Below are 18,543 nucleotides of genomic sequence, written 5' to 3'. Positions count from 1 at the left end.
AATGGCCCTGTTTTAGTTGTTTTATATAGCTTGTTTTATAGGTAAAAAAAATACTAAAAAGCTCTTAGAAACTGCCTTAGTTTATACCTTATTGTCATATTTAAAGGTTTACTGCTAATAAATTGAGATAAGATCCGAAAAATAATTCTGCTAGTATCCAAACTTAAAAACTGTATTGTTGTCTCTTTCAGCAAGCCTTTGTGATGCACCACAATGATGAAGGAAGATGAAGAACAATCAGAGATGCTCAGCAGCGGGTTCACAGTGATGGTGCTACAGCCTGCTCAGCCAATCACACTCTGGTATGTAAATGAGACAGGACAGCATGTCTGCTGATTGGTCCTTCCCAGACTTGCCATTGCCCTCATCAACAGGCTCTCTTCCTTGTTGTTGTTGGGCCGTTACTGAAGTCCTGTGTGTGTGGGCACAGGGAGGAGCCGAACGCCTCTTTCTATAGGCGGCTTCATAGCGAGGCGAGTCGAGGAGGAAGAGGCTGAGAGGAAGAGAAGAGCGAGTGGGCGGGATCTAAACCCAGGCTGGAGTAGAGCATCCCTGACCGTGGCTCGGCTAACGGCTAGAGAAGCGTCTCCAGACTGATGCTGAGTCAGGTACAGGTGGGGTCACATCCTGTTTGGCTTGGACCCTCCAGAAATCATGGAGGAGCTGGAACATACCTGTCCACTGCCACGAACGGTGAGATATAGGTGTTTTGTTGTCGTCGATAGCATCTGTAAACCGTTGAGCATCCCTTTCTCTTTGTTTTCAGTATGTGTTTATCTGAATGTGTCTTTTTGTTCTGCTTTCTGAGTGACACTGAGCTTGTGAAACTGCAGTTACAGTGAGCTGTTTTTATTGACTATCTGCGTGTTTGTTCATAATGCTGTTTTTAGTCCTCTGAGTCTACCAGATATTGTTTTTAAGTGCGAGAGCCAGCGTTTTTGTGGGATGGTGCTGAGCTAATGTTACAGACACCATCCAGACTGCATTTATCAGCAGGTTGCCCTTCTGTGATGTTGCTCCTCCTTCTCACCTTGTACAGAATTCTGGGAACTCCTTCGAAACACTGTCTTCGTTGCTATGGGAATGAATCATGCATTGCTCCATGGAGATTCTTCCTCCAATGAGTAATCAGATATCACACACCTACATTGCATTGGATATGTAAATGCATAGGTGCCAGTTGGGTCTGTTGTGAAGATGCTCTCAATGGGCATTTCCTGAACAGACAGATGGTCACTGTTGTCCCAAAGGTCACTAGAAGATTGACCCAGAAATTATTTTTTAATATTTCTGTAATGAGTTTGGCCTAGAATGCATTTAAACAGCATCTGGTGCCTCCGCCCACATGTGTACTAAAACAGAACATTGTCACATTAAAAGGATGCCACAAGGGTGATTTAAAGGGGTCATATGATGCTTTTTTTTAAAGATCATTATTTTGTGTATTTGGTGTAACAGAATATGTTGAAATGCTTTAATGTAAAAAAAAAAAAACAACAAAAAAAAACATTATTTTTCAAATACTGTCCAATATTTTAGGTCCTCTATGCCCCGCCTCTCTCAAACGCATCGTTTCCTACAAAGTTCCTCCTTCCGACAAGAGCAGTCTGCACTGATTGGCCATTTGACCCAGTTCATTGTTACTGGCCAAACACTGCAAGCACTCAGGAAATTTCCATAATCACAAGCTTTATCTTTCAAAATAAATGTAAAGACAGTCAATAATGTCCTTAGGTTTTCCTTCAGTTCAAGCTCGGGCTGTTAAAAAAATCAAATGCGATTTTCATGCAAATATCATCAGTAAAGATGCTCCTCTAATTAGAAGTATATCTCCAGATCAGGGTTGCCAGGTTTCACAACAAATCCTGCCCAGTTGCTTCTCTAAACTAGTCCAAAACTAACCCAATTGCGTTTCCGGGAGGTTCCCAGATAAAAATTGCTTCCCGGGGTTAAAATGTAAATTTTTTTGGCAGTGTTGCCTTGGTAAAATTCGCATTTTAGGGGCTAAATATCACATTATTAGTATTGGGGTTGCTTCAAACCGCGGACATGAAAAACAATCGCAGACTTACTACAACGTTGCCGTTGTTAACTGACTAGATGCGCAAATCCACATTCATTATCAGCGTTTATTTGCGCATTTGTACCATGTTACAAATTATTTGTAATTTGTAACATTGTATAATTAAATTATTTGAAGAGGACATTAAGCAAAAACCCATTAAATATAATATAATATAATATAATATAATATAATATAATATAATATAATATAATATAATATAATATAATATAATATAATATAATATAATATAATATAATATAATATATAACTTGAAGTGGTAAAACATTTTATTCAACATAAAATTGTTAAATAAGAATATTTTAAAATTTAGCTTTTGGGAACAGTAAAATCACATTTCAATGGTTTGAAAATTGTCTTTGACTTAAATTTTTTTGATAACAAACCCTCATTCTCACCCATATAGAATGCAAGTAGTGTATTTCTGCACTTGTAGACTAAAAATTGCACAAAAATAAAATATCCCTGCTACCCTGCCATACACTGAAATGCCAATTCAGAACCATGTGTTGTCACAGTGTCTGTTGGCCTATTGTTCTCTGTTTGTTATAAGCCACAAAGAGGTTTCAATAGATTGAAATATCCATGTTATGTATTTCTGTGTCTATCTCCCACTTTGTGCTGCTGTGGACGAATGATTTGTCTTAGAGAACCCTCTACTGGACAAATCAATATCTGCTGTAAAGAGGCTTTTACACAGATTGTCTTGACATCAGTCAGATAATAACCTCTATTCGTACAAAAATGAAAACATTTTTGAGAAGATTAAATAGGATATCATGTCAGCAGGATCTAGGCTTGTTTAAACAATGTCTATTTATTTCTCACAATTTCTCTCAAATCAATGCATTCTTCAATCTTCTCCTCAGACTCTTATAGAGCCAGCCATATTTACCCCAGAGACGAGTTGTGAGTGTCGGGCTCCACACGAGAAGCTGACGGTAGAGCAAGCTCGACTCGGAACGCCTGGTCAGTCTGTGCTTTCTCTGTTCAGGTTTCATGAAACGGAACATTAAAAAAAAATTACCTTTTGTAATAAGGTCATTCCTGTTAGGCTATAACCTAAAAAAAAAAAATATGCTTGTTTCATAAATAAGCAGATGCTCGGAAATATGCAGTCAAGCTCTTAAACATGATTTTTTTACATGTAGATGTTATATATATACAGTATATATAATAAATACAGATATATATATATATAAATACAGTAAAAATAGTAATATTGTGAAATATTATTACAATTATTAACAAATGTTTTCTATTTGAATATATTTTAAAACAATTTATTCCTGTGATCAAAAAGCTGAATTTTCAGTATACCGTAATTACTTCAGTCTTTAGTGTCACATGATCTATTGCAGCTCAAGAATAATTTATTATTATCAATATTGACAGTTGTGTTACTTAATATTATTGTGAAAACTGAAAGAACAGCATTGATTTGAAATGGAATAGAAAATTCATTTCTTTCAAAAAACTAAAAATGACTGACCCCAAACTTTTCGACAGTGACCTATTTTTTTTTCTTCATGTTTTTGTGTCTGTAAATGATTTCGGTAACACTTTATAATAACTGCATGCTATTAATCATTAGTTAAGCATTAGGAAACAGTTAATTAATCATTTATAAAGCATTAATAAACATTTATAAGCAGTTTATAAATACAGATATAAATGCTTTATATCTATAATGTGTTTAATAATTGTTTTTTCATACTTTATTAATGATCAATTTATCATTTCTAAATTAAGTATAGCATTATTTACACACCAGTTATTAAGGAGTTGTCAGTGGTTCATAAGATCACTTAGAAATTGTAAGTAAATGATTAATAAATTATTTAAATGTGCATTCATACATCTTTTTATTCTGACATATAGTAATTTGTTACTTATAGTGTTAATAAATGGTTTATTAACATGTATTTATACTGTAATTCAGGGTTAATTCAGGTAGTTATAAAACATATGTAGTTGTTAGTTAACTATTTTTGTGAGCTCATCTAAAGTGAGGACTATTTATGCCTTGTAAAGCTTTTACAAATGAGATTTAAAGGCTGTTAATATTTATATGTTCTGTATCACTGTGTTGTGTTTGTTTCCGTTTTTGTTTAGAAGATAACTGAGCCTTTAAATATCGTTTATAAATGCTTTACAAGGCATAACTAGTCCTCACTTTAGATGAGCTCACATAAATAGTTAACTGACCACTACTAAATGCTTTATAACTACCTGAATTTACTACATTTCTTGTGATCTTATGAATCACTGGCAACTCCTAAATAACTGGTTTGTAAATAATGCTATACTTCATTGAGAAATGATAAATTGATCATTAATAAAGTATGAAAATACAATTATTAAACACATTATAGATATGCTTTTAAATCAAGAATAAAGCATTTATATGTATTTATAAACTGCTTATTACTGTCTATTAATGCTTTATAAATTATGAATTATCTGTTTACTAATGCTTAATTAATGATTAATAGTGTGCAGTTATTATAAAGTGTTACCATGATTTCTAAAAGTGTCATGAATTTTCCTTTCTCAGTGGACCGGCCGGTGCGAATCTATGCAGATGGCATCTTCGATCTTTTTCACTCTGGTCACGCTCGTGCCCTGATGCAGGCTAAGAATCTGTTCCCTAACGCCTACCTTATAGTCGGAGGTATAGAAGCATATCATTTACTGATCCAGACATTGCAATATACTTCTAAATCCTACAATTCTAACTGATCAAAATATGTATGTGTGCGTTAAGTATGCAGTGATGAACTCACTCACAAGTTCAAGGGCTTCACCGTAATGACAGAAGAAGAACGGTACGATGCATTGAGACACTGCCGCTACGTTGATGAGGTTTTGCGCGATGCGCCCTGGACTCTTACCCAGGAGTTTTTAGAAAAACACAAGGTCAGTTATTTGGTCACATCCTAGCACATTACCGTTCCCACAATTCCTTGCGGTTAACCCTGTGGTTCGTATTCTCTAGATCGACTTTGTGGCGCATGACGACATCCCATACTCCTCTGCTGGATCTGAGGACGTGTACAAGCATATAAAGGAGGCAGGTAAAGAAAAGCGGCTTTCGCTTAAGAGCATGTGTGTGTATGTGTTTCAGATCAGATCTAACATATATGAGTGTCTCAGGTATGTTTGTGCCCACTAAAAGGACAGAAGGGATCTCAACGTCTGACCTGATCACCCGGATAGTGAGAGACTATGACGTGTACGCTAGACGCAACTTGCAGAGGGGCTACACCGCTAAAGAACTGAATGTCAGTTATATTAATGTGAGTAAATGAAGGATCTAAGTATCCTCAAATGTAAGCTTCAGTTTTGCTGATTAGTTGTTCTGTTACCAGACAAACAGATCTTTTATGACAGGTTCTGGCGTCTGATATTTCTGGCATGGAGGCATGATCTAACATTAATGTACTTAATTATTTTCATAAATAAAATTACTCGTTCACCTATAGGATTATTATCATTAAAATTAAAAATAAAACTATAAAAATGTAGTACTTAAGTAAAATAAACAATTGAAATAACTTAAAATATAAAACTTATTTTTTATTTATTTTAGCTTGATGTCAGCACAACATTTCTTGTTTTTCATTTAGTTTGTTAAATTACTAAACTAAAATGTAAAATTTAATAAATAATATAGACATATTTATAAAAAAAATGGGGAAAACAAAATCTAATTCAAAATATTAACAAAAACAATAATAAGAAGAATTATACTAAAATAACACTCACCTTTAAAAACAAATGGATAAAACATATTTTCCTTAACCATTATTCAGAATAAAATTAGATATTTGTTATTTAAAATTTTTTGATTAAATTAAATTTTATGTATTTTGTTTTGTTTTCACAAATATCATGAATTAATCAATCACATCACTGAACTAAAAAAAATAATAATAATAAATAATTCAAACGAATTAAATAATTAAAACTTTAATCCATAAGTAAAACATGCTCATAATTGAAGTGATATATTCTCTGCATTCACTGTATGTACAAACTTGCATTTAAATGTAGTTTTGAAAAAAAAATAGATTAAAAACAGAGACCAAAAACAAAGTGATAATAAATAATACAAAGTATCCATTTGATCTGTAAATAGAATCACATTTACATTTTTTCTTCATTTAAACAATGCTGATTTATTTTAAAGTATGTTATCCATAAAGTAAAATGTGTTTTGAATAACATTTAACACAGACATTTAATAAAAAAAGATCTCTTTCTGGACAGGAAAAGAAGTACCGTCTGCAGAATCAGGTGGACAGGATGAAAGAGAAGGTGCGGACGGTAGAGGAGAAGTCCAAGCACTTTGTGTATAGAGTGGAAGAGAAGAGCCATGATCTTATTCAGAAGTGGGAGGAGAAATCACGAGAATTCATTGGGAACTTCCTGGAGCTCTTTGGTCCAGATGGGACATGGGTAAGCAAGGGTATAGGGTAGAGTATATGTATACAAAAGAAAAACACGTTGTTTGTGTAAAAATGACACATTTTTGAATAAGACCTTTTCATTTTACCAGAAGCAAATGTTTCAGGAACGTAGTGGGCGAATGATTCAGGCGCTCTCTCCACGCGGCTCACCCAGCAGCAGCCCAACAAGGGAGTTTTCCCCATCCCGCTCTCCGTCACCTCCATCCCGCTGGGCCATGCCCCGAACCTCACCGCCCTCATCCCCGAAGGGTGCCTCGGCCTCCATCAGCAGCATGAGCGAGGGCGACGAGGACGAGAAGTGAGGAGTCAACCATCACACACATTATAGACTGCACTTTACCCACAAACACACACACATTAGCAGCGATGACAGGTTACCTACCCTCACGGGAAAACTTTAAGTACTGTACACAGCACAGGGTTGTTGAATCCTGTTTAGTTATGCTGGTATTACAGCAAATATTTGAAAGCCATCGCAGCGCTGAACAGATCCTGGGGGGGATTCACCGAATCAATTGTGGCCACTGTTACAGTCTTTTCTTTGCACATACTATTTGTTGTTTTAAAACCCAAATCGATAAAAATAACATCAACAGGAATGAGCAATATCAGTATTATAATGTTATTAGCCGATATATTTAAGTGTTTGTGCTTGTACAATTGTTTGGTTTCCCATATTTTTACATTCAGAATACCTTTGACATCATCTTTAAACCCACTTTTAATTTAATAACAATGTTTTTACCAAATTCCAAAATAATGATTGATTTTTCATACTGTACATTATAATTTTGTAATTATTTGAAATATTTAATTTGAATATCTGACATTTATTAGTTATCGGACATAACGAGAAAAAAATATTGGCTTATTTTAATATCGGTGCAGCCTCACATATTTGGTATAGGAGAAAAGTGGCCAATAAAAAGTGTGGTCAGTGAAATAGACCCTGAATTTTTTTGCGCTGAAATATTGTGGACAAAAGTGGCGCAGCTTTAGTGAATTCAGTTTGAAGTTTGATGTTGCTCAGGTCTGACTGGAACATTGGGACTGTCCTACTGTAACACACTGTATGTACATTAATCCATGTTTATAGTAAAAAAAACAAAAAAAAACACCTATGTCTAATCCACCTCATGAATGTGTATCAGCGCACACATGAGAATGCCGTTAGCATTCACTGAGCAGTCTGTGCATGAATGTGTTTAGTTCTCATTAATAGTCATTATCCTGTGTGTTACTACAGCCTTAACCTCAAAATAGAGCTATTTCTTTGCAAATATATGACGAAATCAAGTAATGTCAAAATCAAATGTCTTAAGAATAATACATCCAAAAGGTCTAGCGGCTTAAAGATAAATTGTGAACTCAAACTAAGAGACTAAGAGAGATATCACATTTAAAGGAACACTCCACTTTAAAAAAAAAAGAAAAAAAAAAGGATTATTTTCCGACTGCCCTAGAGTTAAACAGTTGAGTTTTACGCTTTTCGAACTATTCAGCCAATCTCGGGCTGTAGCACTTTTAGCTTAGCTTAGCATAGATTATTGAATCTGATTAGACCGTTAGCATCTCGCTCAAAAATGATCAAAGAGTTTCGATATTTTTGTAGTTACATCGTGAACTAAAACTGATGGAAAATGAAAGGTTTGTGTAGTCTCTATTTTGAGGCGCTGTGTAATATTATTGCACCTGCTGCATCACTGCTATGGCAGCAAAGTGCCTTGATTAATACACCGGAATGAGAGTATAGTTTCCAGTCATATCGGCCCTAAATTCGCAACTTTTCATTTTCCATCGGCCTTCGTACATTATGTATCTACAGAAGAGTTAAGTTTTAAATAAGAAAAATATTGAAACTCTTTGGTCATTTTTGAGCGAGATGCTAACAGTCTAATCGGATTCAATGATCCATGCTAAGCTAAGGTAAAAGTGCTACAGCCAGACCCGGAGATCAGCTGAATGGATTCGAAAATGGCAAAACTCAACTGTCTAACTCTAGGAGAATTAGAAAATGAGCCTATTTTCAAAAAAGGTGGAGTGTTCCTTTAAGTTCACTCAAAAATAAAAACATTGCTGAAAATGTACTCACCCTCAGGCCATCCATGATGTGGGTGAGCTTGCTTCTTCAGATTTTAATAAATTTAGCATTACATTACTTGCCCACCAAATTAATCCTCTGCAGTGAATAGGTGCCGTCCAAACAGCAAATAAACCCATAACTTTTCTCTTCACAAGGCATTAATTGGACTTGAGTCAGGTATATTAATATGATGTTTTTGGACTCTCATTCTGACATTCACTGCAGAGGATCCATAGGTGACCAAGTAATGTAATGCTAATTTTCTACAAATCTTTTACAATAAAGAAACAAAGCTATCTACATTTTAGATGGTCGACAGGTGAGTAAATGTTCAGCAACATGGCATTTTGCACTGAACTATTCCTGAAAATCTTTGCTGCTCAATCTATCAGCCCTACATCACGTAATGTCCTTCTGTCTTGTCTAGGTATTTCATTATGTGTATGCCTGAGCCATGTCAATTTACATAATCTGCAAAATATCTCTGTAAAAATGGTCTTTTTGTTTGTATACTGTTACCTTTTACATTAAAACTTGCTTAAAATGTAAATAAACTGAGAAACAGAACAATTGTCATTTAGAAATTCACGCACACATATTGATGGTAGTAGTTGAACATCTGTTTATTGTTCTTCTTTTACTTCAGATGGAATGTCAATAGATCAGTATCGTCATTATGATGATTCGTGTGTCAGTGTCAGCATCACACAAAATCACCTAACACATTTTTTGTTTGGAACAGTATTTATCTATAAGCAGTGGTGTTTAACTTGTCATAACAAAAAGAAAAAAAAGTCCAAAACACTTAAAGTCTCACAAAAATGCCCATTTTGCAGATACAAGATGGTTGCATGACAACACTAAAATATCAGGAAAGAGTTTTCATTGTAGGTAAACAGATTCTCCTAAAGTGTTGAACATTAACACACTGTATGCATGCAAAAACTAGAGTATACAGACTAAATCAAAGACTGTTTGAGCTTGATGACGACACACAAGGCCATGAAGGCTTGTTTTCACAGGAAAATGCTTCCATACTTCAGACTGCTCTTCTGAACGCTTGGAGCTCAAGGCATCAAAGTGCATACTTTATCTAAAAACTAACAAACCATTTTACAAATAATATTTTAAAATAAATACTGAAATCTACACTTCAATAACAAGAGAAACCGCGAAGTACTAAATGTCATCAAAAATGTTCCCTTGACGTCTAAGAAGACCCCCAAACACAACACGAACCAGCCTTTATCAGATGTAGATGTTTCTATGGAAAGATTCTATAACGTGGAACAGTAACAGAATATCAGCTGATAAATATACAATCAATATGTATAAAAAAACAGCATGCCTGCAGAATTTTAATGAACCTCATGAACCTGAAAATGTACAAAATCATTAAAATCAAAATTTTAGCATCTCAAAACACAAATTTTTATTTTACATAAAGAAAAACTGACATATTTTAAACTGATATTATGAGAATTAAATACATTTCCAATTACATGTATATATCTGTGTGTGTGTGTGTATATATGTAAACATACACATTATATATATATATATATATATATATATATATATATATATATATATATATATGATTTTGACATGTTCTTCACAGGTTTCATGAGATTCACCTTGGAGTGTTGCAGTAAAAACACTAAACAATTGTTCATCTTATGGAGTTTCAAAAAGCAAAAATTACTATGCTTGTGCGTACAAAAGAAAAGAATCACTGAGTGATAAAACACGTGTTTTTTGTTTTTTTTTAATTGGACACAGTGTAACAGACAAGCTAACTAGCCTGGGCAAAGTTAAGCTTGTAGTTAAGCATAGGTTCCTTTAATCGGTTCCTTGCTATGAAGCGCAAGGTTGGGGGTTCGATTCCCCGGGAACACATGATAGGTAAAATTTTATAACCTGAATAACACTAAGTCGGTTTGGATTAAAGTGTCTGCTAAATGAATGCATTTAATTTAATTTTTAATTTATAACCCCTCTTCTTAGAATCACTGCACTCAAACAGTCCCAAACAGCATCTGGAATTATTTTAAGACGAGGTCCTCTGGAAAACATTAACTCCATCAAAAGGAATGTCTGAGAAGTAGTGGTATAATGAAAATAAATATTAAGCTAAAACTCAGATTCAGAAGGCAGCCAAGTTGCTTCTATGAGTTTATATTTAACTGCATTTTCTCTCAATCAAATGTTGCTGGTCTAAACATCTAAACTTTCTGTTTCAACAGTCTTCAAGCAAATATATTTATATCAACTATGTTACCATGCATGCAGTGGCTATAATGGTAGTAAAGCAGTAAAAAATAATAATTAATGACTATAGCACTAATGCTATAATAGGCTATAGTTGTGCATTCTTCTTCAAAGTTTACCACAGTCTCTCTTCATTTACATTAGCAGGAAGTTCAGTATTGCTGACCTATAAGTGGATTTAGGTAATATACTGCTGCTGCTCACACTGAGACCCAGCTCAGAACCAGCACAGCCCTACACAAATGCACAACTTTGGGGAAACTTAAAATAAATGGGGGTCAAATAAATAAATAAATATCTGAAACTACATGTTTAAAAGTGTATCTGATTAGTTTAAAAGTGCATTCCACCATACCTGGAAATATCAGTTTATCAGCATACTCCTCTGCTCCTTAAAAAATATGTGCTCACATTTCATCCAAAACATTCAAAGAAAAAGAAGAACAAATTTTGCAATAAGAAAATGATTTTTTAGAATTAATGAAATTGTTTGCATTATGACATTTTCAGGAGAATTTCCTCTCAAATTCTAATTACTGTTAATCAATAATTAAAATAATCTTGTCTGGGCAGTTTTTCCCCCAATTAAAATGAGTATAAATTAAACGTACAAATATGTAAATACCTTAAATAAAATACTACATTATAATAATTGTACATAATGCAATAAAATGATTTTATAATTTAAAATAATACACTTTACTTTACTATATATATATATATATATATATATATATATATACACACACACACACACACACACACACATTTACTTTTATAAAATATAACACATTATTAAATTAATGTCATAATGCAAAACAAAACAAGACTAGGCTAATTGTACTATAATATTTAATTTTCTTCCTGCAAAATATAATTCCAGATTTTTCTTTTGTTTTAGGGTGAATGTTCTTGACAGCTTTCATGTCGTTTTGAGTTTAACCAAATTATTTTCATTTCTTCAGAGCCTTTTCAAATCATTTCTCCATTAGTCCACTGCCAAAAACCGGGAGCCGTAGTCACAGAAACTGTGGACAAACTCTCTCTAGTGCTTGTGAATGGCAGTGAACCTTTGTTCTGACCTTCTCAAACTCCAGGCGTCCTTCTCTGGGTGTTTTAGCAAATGAAACAGGGAGGCTACTGTGTGGCACAAACAAAAGAAAGAACCAAAGTATCTGACACCCCGGCCACAAATGCTCACTCTTTCCTCTAACCGCCCTGGAAGACACTAAAAGGAGATTCTGCATCTTACGTCTGTAGCTGCACAAAGGAGGAAGGAGCAGAGACTTGATGACACTTACATCATCAGCTCTCCTGCTCTGGAAATGCTTACAAGTATAGAACACTCAGCATCGATGTGATGTTGCCATGGCAATTGAAGCTAGACTAAAGACAGTAGGTCTGTAATAGGTGCCGTGGGACATGGATGGGGTGAGTGCGATTATCTTTTAGCCTTGTATTTTGAGGCATCTCGGGGCTCTTTGCTCGGGTTGCTCCAGTCATCCGCTCCTGGGCCTCCTTGATAGTGTCGCCAAGCAGATTTGTTGAAGACGGGCAGGCGCTCAAATGATTCGCTGGAGAGAGCCTGGCCAGAGAAATTTGTCACTCAAAACCCATTGGTGGAAAAATGAAATAAGAGTGCAAATTGAGAGCTGCTTTTACCTTCAGGTAAATGACTGCATCGGTCCCTACGCCTTCCATCGAGTACAGTTTGAGGTCCCCTTGAAAGTAGCGGGCGTACAGTCTGGATATCGGCAAACCATGTCCAAATCCAGCCTAGAGACACGTGGAGATCAGGTTACAGAGGACAATGCTACATTTAGAACTCTTGTTCAAGGTTAAAGTTGGTTGATTTCCCCTTAAATTATGTCATTCTTTATTCACCCTCATGTTCTTCCAAACTGTTACGTTTTTCAGTGAACACAAAATAAGAAGTTAAAGAAAAAAGAAAACAGCACCATGAAATTAGAATAAATAAATACATACAACTTTACAGTGATGTTCTAAACAGTGTTTTAGTATTATTTATATACATTACTTTATTATTATATTTTGAATTAGTTCCTATTTTTATATTTTTTTATATTTTGTTATTTTATTTGTTCATTTCCGCCACTAAATAAAAAATGTAAAAGATATTTGTGACTTTTTCCTCACAATTCTGACATTTTTTCTCAGAATTGCATAATACAATCTTGCAACTTTTTTTCTCAGAATCGTGAGATATAAACTCACAACAGCTAGCTGTAATGTCAGAATAGTGTGATATAATCTGCGAGATAACTCACAATTTCCAACTTTTTTTCTCAGAATTGCATCATATAAACTTTAATGATATAAACTTGCAATTGCGCACTTTAAAGACATAATTGCAAGATATAAATTCGCAATTCTGAGAAAAAAGTGACAATTGTGAGAGATAAATTATTGCGAAATTGAGGGGCAAAAAGTCTGAATTGTGAGTGTATATCTCGCAATTTTGAGTTTATTTCTCAGAACTGCAACTTTATACTGTATCACGAAATACTGATTTTGGATGGAAGTTTATATCACATATTTCTGACTTTATTTCACAGAATAGTGAGTTTGTATCTGACTAATTATCAGAATTGCAAGTTTGTATCATGCAATTAGTGAAAAAAATCCAAATTGTGAGATAAAAATGTTAATGACCTTTTTCATTCGGAAACGGGCTTCCATACTATTTTAATTTCATTTTTTTCCTGTTCTTTTGTCTCTTTTGTCATTTTGAATAAATGAAATAGTTTATACAAATATTTATATTTACCTTAAATTTACACAGATTTTAGTTTGAGTCATTTTAGTACTTCAATTTTATAGGATTTTTAATAGCTTTTTAGTTTTATCGAAGTCAGTTTTGGCTAAATAAACAAATAATGATAATAATAATAACCTCAACATATTCTTAACAGCTTTCATAAATTTTTGAGTTTAATCAAATTATTTTAATATAACATAACTTTGGCATTGTTTGGCTTTAGAAGACTGTAAAATTTTCAACATGTTTTTTGTGTCCTTTTTGGACAAGCACAAGAGCAGTCTTAACATTCTTCTACACATCTCTTTTTGGGTTCCACAGTCTAATAAAAATCCACACTGGTGGTTTGTAGCCACTCTTCTTTACCAATGGCACTCGTTTCGAGCCCAGACTGGGTGTGGGTGCAGTCGAGTAGGTGTAGTTGAACAGCCTGTCAATCTTCCGTAAAGCCACACCCCCTCCCCTGTCACTGATCTATGATGAAAACACAGGACTTTTAGGATCAAGGCATGCCAGACACACGTTTGCAAAGAAAACTGATTTGCAAACAAACTGACCTTCACAGAGAGATCTTCCTTCCCCAGGGTCACTTTTGCTTTTATAAGAGGAAGACCCTCCTTACTACCCTCGTGGAGCTCATTGGTGGCCCGCATTGCATTCTGAAAACACAAACACGAGCTATTACAACAATACATCAGGGCCTTGGGAAAAACACGAAGATAAGAGCTCCTAAATACTGAATTGCTTAACACATGCTGGTTCTCTGATATCATATTTAAAATCCATCTGGGGCAAGTTTTAGAAACATACCTTAAACAATTCAAACAGCATGTGGAACAAGTGAGAGGGAACGTAAACAGCCTGGATGGGTTTTTGAGGAGCCTTTGCTGCATAAAAAGTAACATTAAATAGACCTTCAGAAGTTCTACATGAATTAGACATGAAGCAACTCTGAAACAAATATTATATATTGAGCTTGTACCATTGAATTCCTCTATCTTGAGTTCAGGGGCAGCTGAATAATATTGCTCACACACCATCTTGGCGGTCTCGTATGCATCTGAAAACAATGTCACACTGAATCAGTGGAGAACAAATTCCAAACATAAGATAAGAGTGGTTTTCCTACACTGCCATTCAAAAGTTTGGAGTTGGTAGGGTTTTTTATACTCACAAAGGCTGCATTTATTTGATCAAAATACAGTAAAAACAGTAATATTATGAAATTGTATTGCAATTTAAAATAAGTGGTTCTATTTTATTTGAATATATTTTTAAATGTAATGTATGCCTGTGATGGCAAAGCTGAATTTTCAGCATCATTACTCTAGTCTTCAGTGTCACATGATCCTTCAGAAATCATTCTAACATCCCAGTTTACTGCTAAAGAAACATTTTTATTCATTGATGAAAATTTTGAGCTGCTTAATATTTTTGTAATACATTTTTCAATATTCCTTGATAAATGTAAAAGTTCAAAACAAGGGCATTTATTTAAAATATAAATATTTTTTGATATTATAAACATTAAAAATGTTGTACGGTCACCCTGGACAACGTGTCCATGGTTAAATAAATAAAAATAATTAAATTTAATTAAATTTAATTTAAAATGTCATTTAATTTAATTATTTTTATTTACAGACCCCAAACTTCTCAATGGTAGTTTTATGTGACAGAACAAAAAATAAAATCTCTAAACCTACCAGTCACCACCTCAGCAACATTGCAGTTGGGATCAATACTGCCAATGTGTTTTGGATGGGCTGGGTTGATGTCATTGCCAAAAAGGAGAGCTGTAATAAAGAGAAAAGCAATTACGATGCAACTCTATGAAAAGCTATGGTCCAGTAAGTGGTTTCTTTTTTTGCGTGACATACTGTGCTGGTTGATGAGCATGCGAAAAGAGATTCGGTTGGTGTAGAAGCGGTCCAAAAAGTACTGGATGTTGGAGCTGACGAACGGATCGAAACCAAACTTCTCTTTATATTCAATTACACCCTGGGCCATAGTCGGGACCACATCATTGTGTCTATTCCTGATCTCAATGAGAGTTTCCAGAAAGCTAAAAAAGTTGATATGGGGATAAAAAAAAAGAGGTATTAAAATACATTTTGTAGATCTTAAAGAGATAAATATAAACAGGTTTATAAAAAGTTTTTAAATAAATATTACAATACTGAAATTCTATCCAAGATTGATAAACTGATGATTATTTTATATAAATAAATCATAGACTAAACAAAATAAAAATAAATCTCTAAAAATTACATTAAAGACCAATTTTTGAATGCTAAAAAGTGAATTTAGGTATCACAACATTAGAATGACAAATGTATATTGAGATTTGATAAAGTTAACAGTGTTATTAAAAATTTGTAGTGTTTTTAAAGATTAACTTTAAGTAAGTGTAGGTGAAAAGTTAATCTAAATGTAAAAAATTGCAGAAATTAGCATGAACAATAAAATATACAACACTGACCTAATTCTTTAGCTACAGCAACTGTAAATAAACCCAAATATTTGCTCCATTTTATGTCATTCACGTCATTTATAGTATTTTGTATGAATAATAAAGGCCATTGTGTGCAGACATGGCATGCAAGTAGGATTCTTCCTTTGTTTTTGCTGACCCAGCATGCATATTTGTTCTTTTCCACTGTCAGGGCAGCTTTCAGTCTGATTCGTCTGTTTATAAACTCTGTCCTGAATTCACCTCCAGTGAAAAATAACAGCATGCTGTGCAACTGCCTGCAGAACAAGACCATCTAGATTCTAGATGGCTTACAAAAAGCAACAGAACATAATAAAAAGAGTCCTACTCACTCATTCAGGGCATGTGGGTCTTCTGGCTTCCTGTTCTCGAACTCTAGAAGTTCAAAAAAACTTTGCATGTACCTGTGGAGAGATTCGGCACGGCTCAGGCTTCAATGAACGTTCATCTGGACGTCCTCTATTATAAACTCATTCGTACTAACCATTTCTGCACCAGTTTGACTGAAGGTTGACTGAGGAGCTTGTCTGGCAGCAGATTGACCTCTCTCATAGTGTTAGCCAGACGCACCGGCAGCTCCTTCCGCAGGAACATGTAAGACGTCTTCTCACACGCATTATCCCTTCCTGAAAAATTCAGCAACCAGACATTAACAACTGAGAAAACACAAAGGGTGTTAGTGTTTACAGATGGGAAAAGGCAGAAAAATGCTTTGTCATTCATACCTGAGATGCCTGCAAAGCACTGAACACGCACACACACCCAAACCCTGCACAAGCAGTATTAACTATCCATATAATTTAAGATTGTAACTAATATCATAATTAGCCTTGTTGCATAAGCCTTTATTCTGACTCATGTAAATATAACTGTCCTTTTTGTGTTATTAGTGTTTTTGTTCGATAAACCATACCCAAACATTTCGATCAATGAAACTTTATTGCTTCACAGTGATATGGTTTAGGACAACGGGTGATTTAATGGCTATTTTAGGTCGAACTATCGCTTTAAAAAACAATTTATTGTGACTAGCTGTAGTGTTTGACCTCACCTAGGTGTAGTAGAGTTCGTATCACACACACTTATTGTACATATTGTATTTACATAAAAAAGTATCTTATTAAAGTACTTAAAGGGAGCACTGTTAGACTAACGGACATCTATTTTGTATCCATATTATTATAGTTAAATTTAATTGTATATATTAGGAGATGGTTCAACAAGAGTGTATCAACAAGTAACACGATACATGACCACAAATGTTTGAAGGACATATAGTGGTCAAAATATTTACAGACATATATGCCATTAATGATTCTAAAGTGTATAATGATTTATGAAAGTTAACTTTGGAAAACATTAGGTGGCATGTCTCGTACAGTCGCAGAAACAACAAATGTACTCAAAAATGTAAAACAGATATGTCCTGTGAATGTTTTCTTTCCAGAATGAACAACGTTCTTGATTACCAGATTTGTCGCATTTACAATCTGAATACTAAACATACAGTAAAACAAGGAGGGCTAATAAAACATATTTATTTTATGAGGCAATCATCATAATCATGTTGCATCAGAAGTAACAAGCGTTGCTGTCAGTCTTCATTGATGGATGCGCTCACTTACCGAATTCCAGAAACTGTTTTATTGACAGGGGCGATGGTGAAAACCTTGAATAATATTCTATCTTTGGTAAATGGTCCTTCAGAAAAACTGCGTACAGTCTCATTGTGAACCGACTGAGGCCAGGCTGTTTATGAAAAAAATCCTTATATTGGGATCATGGCAGGGATGGTCCAAAGATTAGAGCTCACCGCGACATCCGTATCCGCAAAATTCACCTCCGTTTCATATTATTTTCACATATATTTTATAAGAGAACACTGTCTGTATTATTCGCGTGTACCTTCTGTTTTCCCGTACAGCCACTGTTGCGCTAAACAGCACGTACACACGAGCGAACAGCAAGCCGCTGTGATTGGCTGTGAACAACAAGGGGGGAAAAGTCAGTGCTTTGTGATTGGGTCATCCAGTTCCCTGACTGAAACCAGAAACGCCACTGTGGGAAGTTAGGTTGCAGAACAGCGGTTCTTTTTTTTAAATTGTTTTTATGTTGTTTACATTTTGTGTATAACTTCCTGCAAAATTTAATGCCGTTTAATGCAAGTTTTTTTTTATTATTTCTGAGAGCCATGTGACACAGCTGCTTGTCCATAAAATCCATTTTATGGAAACTGGAATACTACATTGCTAAAAGAAAACTAAACCAATCTAAACCAGCCTAAGGTGGCTTTAGGTGATCTAGAATGGTTTAGTTGGTTTCTCAGTCTGACCAAATGAAAAGCTGAACATGAAAAAAGGC

The 18,543-nt window shown here is 34.5% G+C and overlaps 2 protein-coding genes across 3 annotated transcripts; one reads left to right on the top strand and one right to left on the bottom strand.

Moving 5' to 3' along the window:
• The first annotated feature begins 394 nt into the window (after positions 1-394).
• Positions 395-7,684, top strand: LOC128013184 (choline-phosphate cytidylyltransferase B). 2 transcript variants are annotated; one of them, XM_052595951.1, is made up of 8 exons: positions 395-693; positions 2,953-3,052; positions 4,641-4,757; positions 4,851-5,002; positions 5,082-5,160; positions 5,267-5,382; positions 6,356-6,544; positions 6,645-7,684. In XM_052595951.1, the coding sequence occupies exons 1-8, from the start codon at positions 655-657 to the stop codon at positions 6,855-6,857; spliced, it is 1,005 nt and encodes a 334-aa protein (XP_052451911.1). In that variant the 5' UTR covers positions 395-654; the 3' UTR covers positions 6,858-7,684. The 2 variants fall into 2 exon arrangements, with proteins under 2 accessions (XP_052451911.1, XP_052451910.1); XM_052595950.1 differs by having other exon boundaries at positions 5,240-5,382.
• Positions 7,685-9,236: 1,552 nt separating this feature from the next.
• Positions 9,237-18,154, bottom strand: LOC128013183 (pyruvate dehydrogenase (acetyl-transferring) kinase isozyme 3, mitochondrial-like). Its single transcript, XM_052595949.1, has 11 exons — positions 17,808-18,154; positions 16,667-16,808; positions 16,515-16,586; positions 15,569-15,753; positions 15,395-15,484; positions 14,671-14,748; positions 14,499-14,575; positions 14,246-14,347; positions 14,055-14,162; positions 12,572-12,685; positions 9,237-12,494 (listed from the first exon to the last, which is right to left on the bottom strand). Exons 1-11 carry the CDS (start codon positions 17,908-17,910, stop codon positions 12,351-12,353), a joined length of 1,215 nt encoding a protein of 404 aa, XP_052451909.1. The 5' UTR covers positions 17,911-18,154; the 3' UTR covers positions 9,237-12,350.
• Between the last annotated feature and the right edge of the window lie 389 nt (positions 18,155-18,543).

The sequence above is a fragment of the Carassius gibelio genome, chromosome B24 (assembly GCF_023724105.1).
Source record: "Carassius gibelio isolate Cgi1373 ecotype wild population from Czech Republic chromosome B24, carGib1.2-hapl.c, whole genome shotgun sequence".
Taxonomy (NCBI): Eukaryota; Metazoa; Chordata; class Actinopteri; order Cypriniformes; family Cyprinidae; genus Carassius; species Carassius gibelio.
The sequence above is the reverse complement of the archived record's forward strand: the minus strand, read 5'-3'. Positions and strand labels throughout refer to the sequence as shown.

Bases quoted from the DNA above. Each gene is read 5' to 3' on its own strand.
- LOC128013184 (XM_052595950.1), top strand. From the start codon at position 655: ATGGAGGAGCTGGAACATACCTGTCCACTGCCACGAACG. The intron at 3,053-4,640 runs GTCAGTCTGTGC...TTCCTTTCTCAG, and splicing joins AGCTCGACTCGGAACGCCTG to TGGACCGGCCGGTGCGAATC. The intron at 4,758-4,850 runs GTATAGAAGCAT...GTGTGCGTTAAG, and splicing joins CGCCTACCTTATAGTCGGAG to TATGCAGTGATGAACTCACT.
- LOC128013183 (XM_052595949.1), bottom strand. From the start codon at position 17,910: ATGAGACTGTACGCAGTTTTTCTGAAGGACCATTTACCAAAGATAGAA. The intron at 16,809-17,807 runs GTAAGTGAGCGC...TGAATTTTTCAG, and splicing joins AAAACAGTTTCTGGAATTCG to GAAGGGATAATGCGTGTGAG. The intron at 14,163-14,245 runs GTCAGTTTGTTT...TTTTCATCATAG, and splicing joins AGGAAGATCTCTCTGTGAAG to ATCAGTGACAGGGGAGGGGG.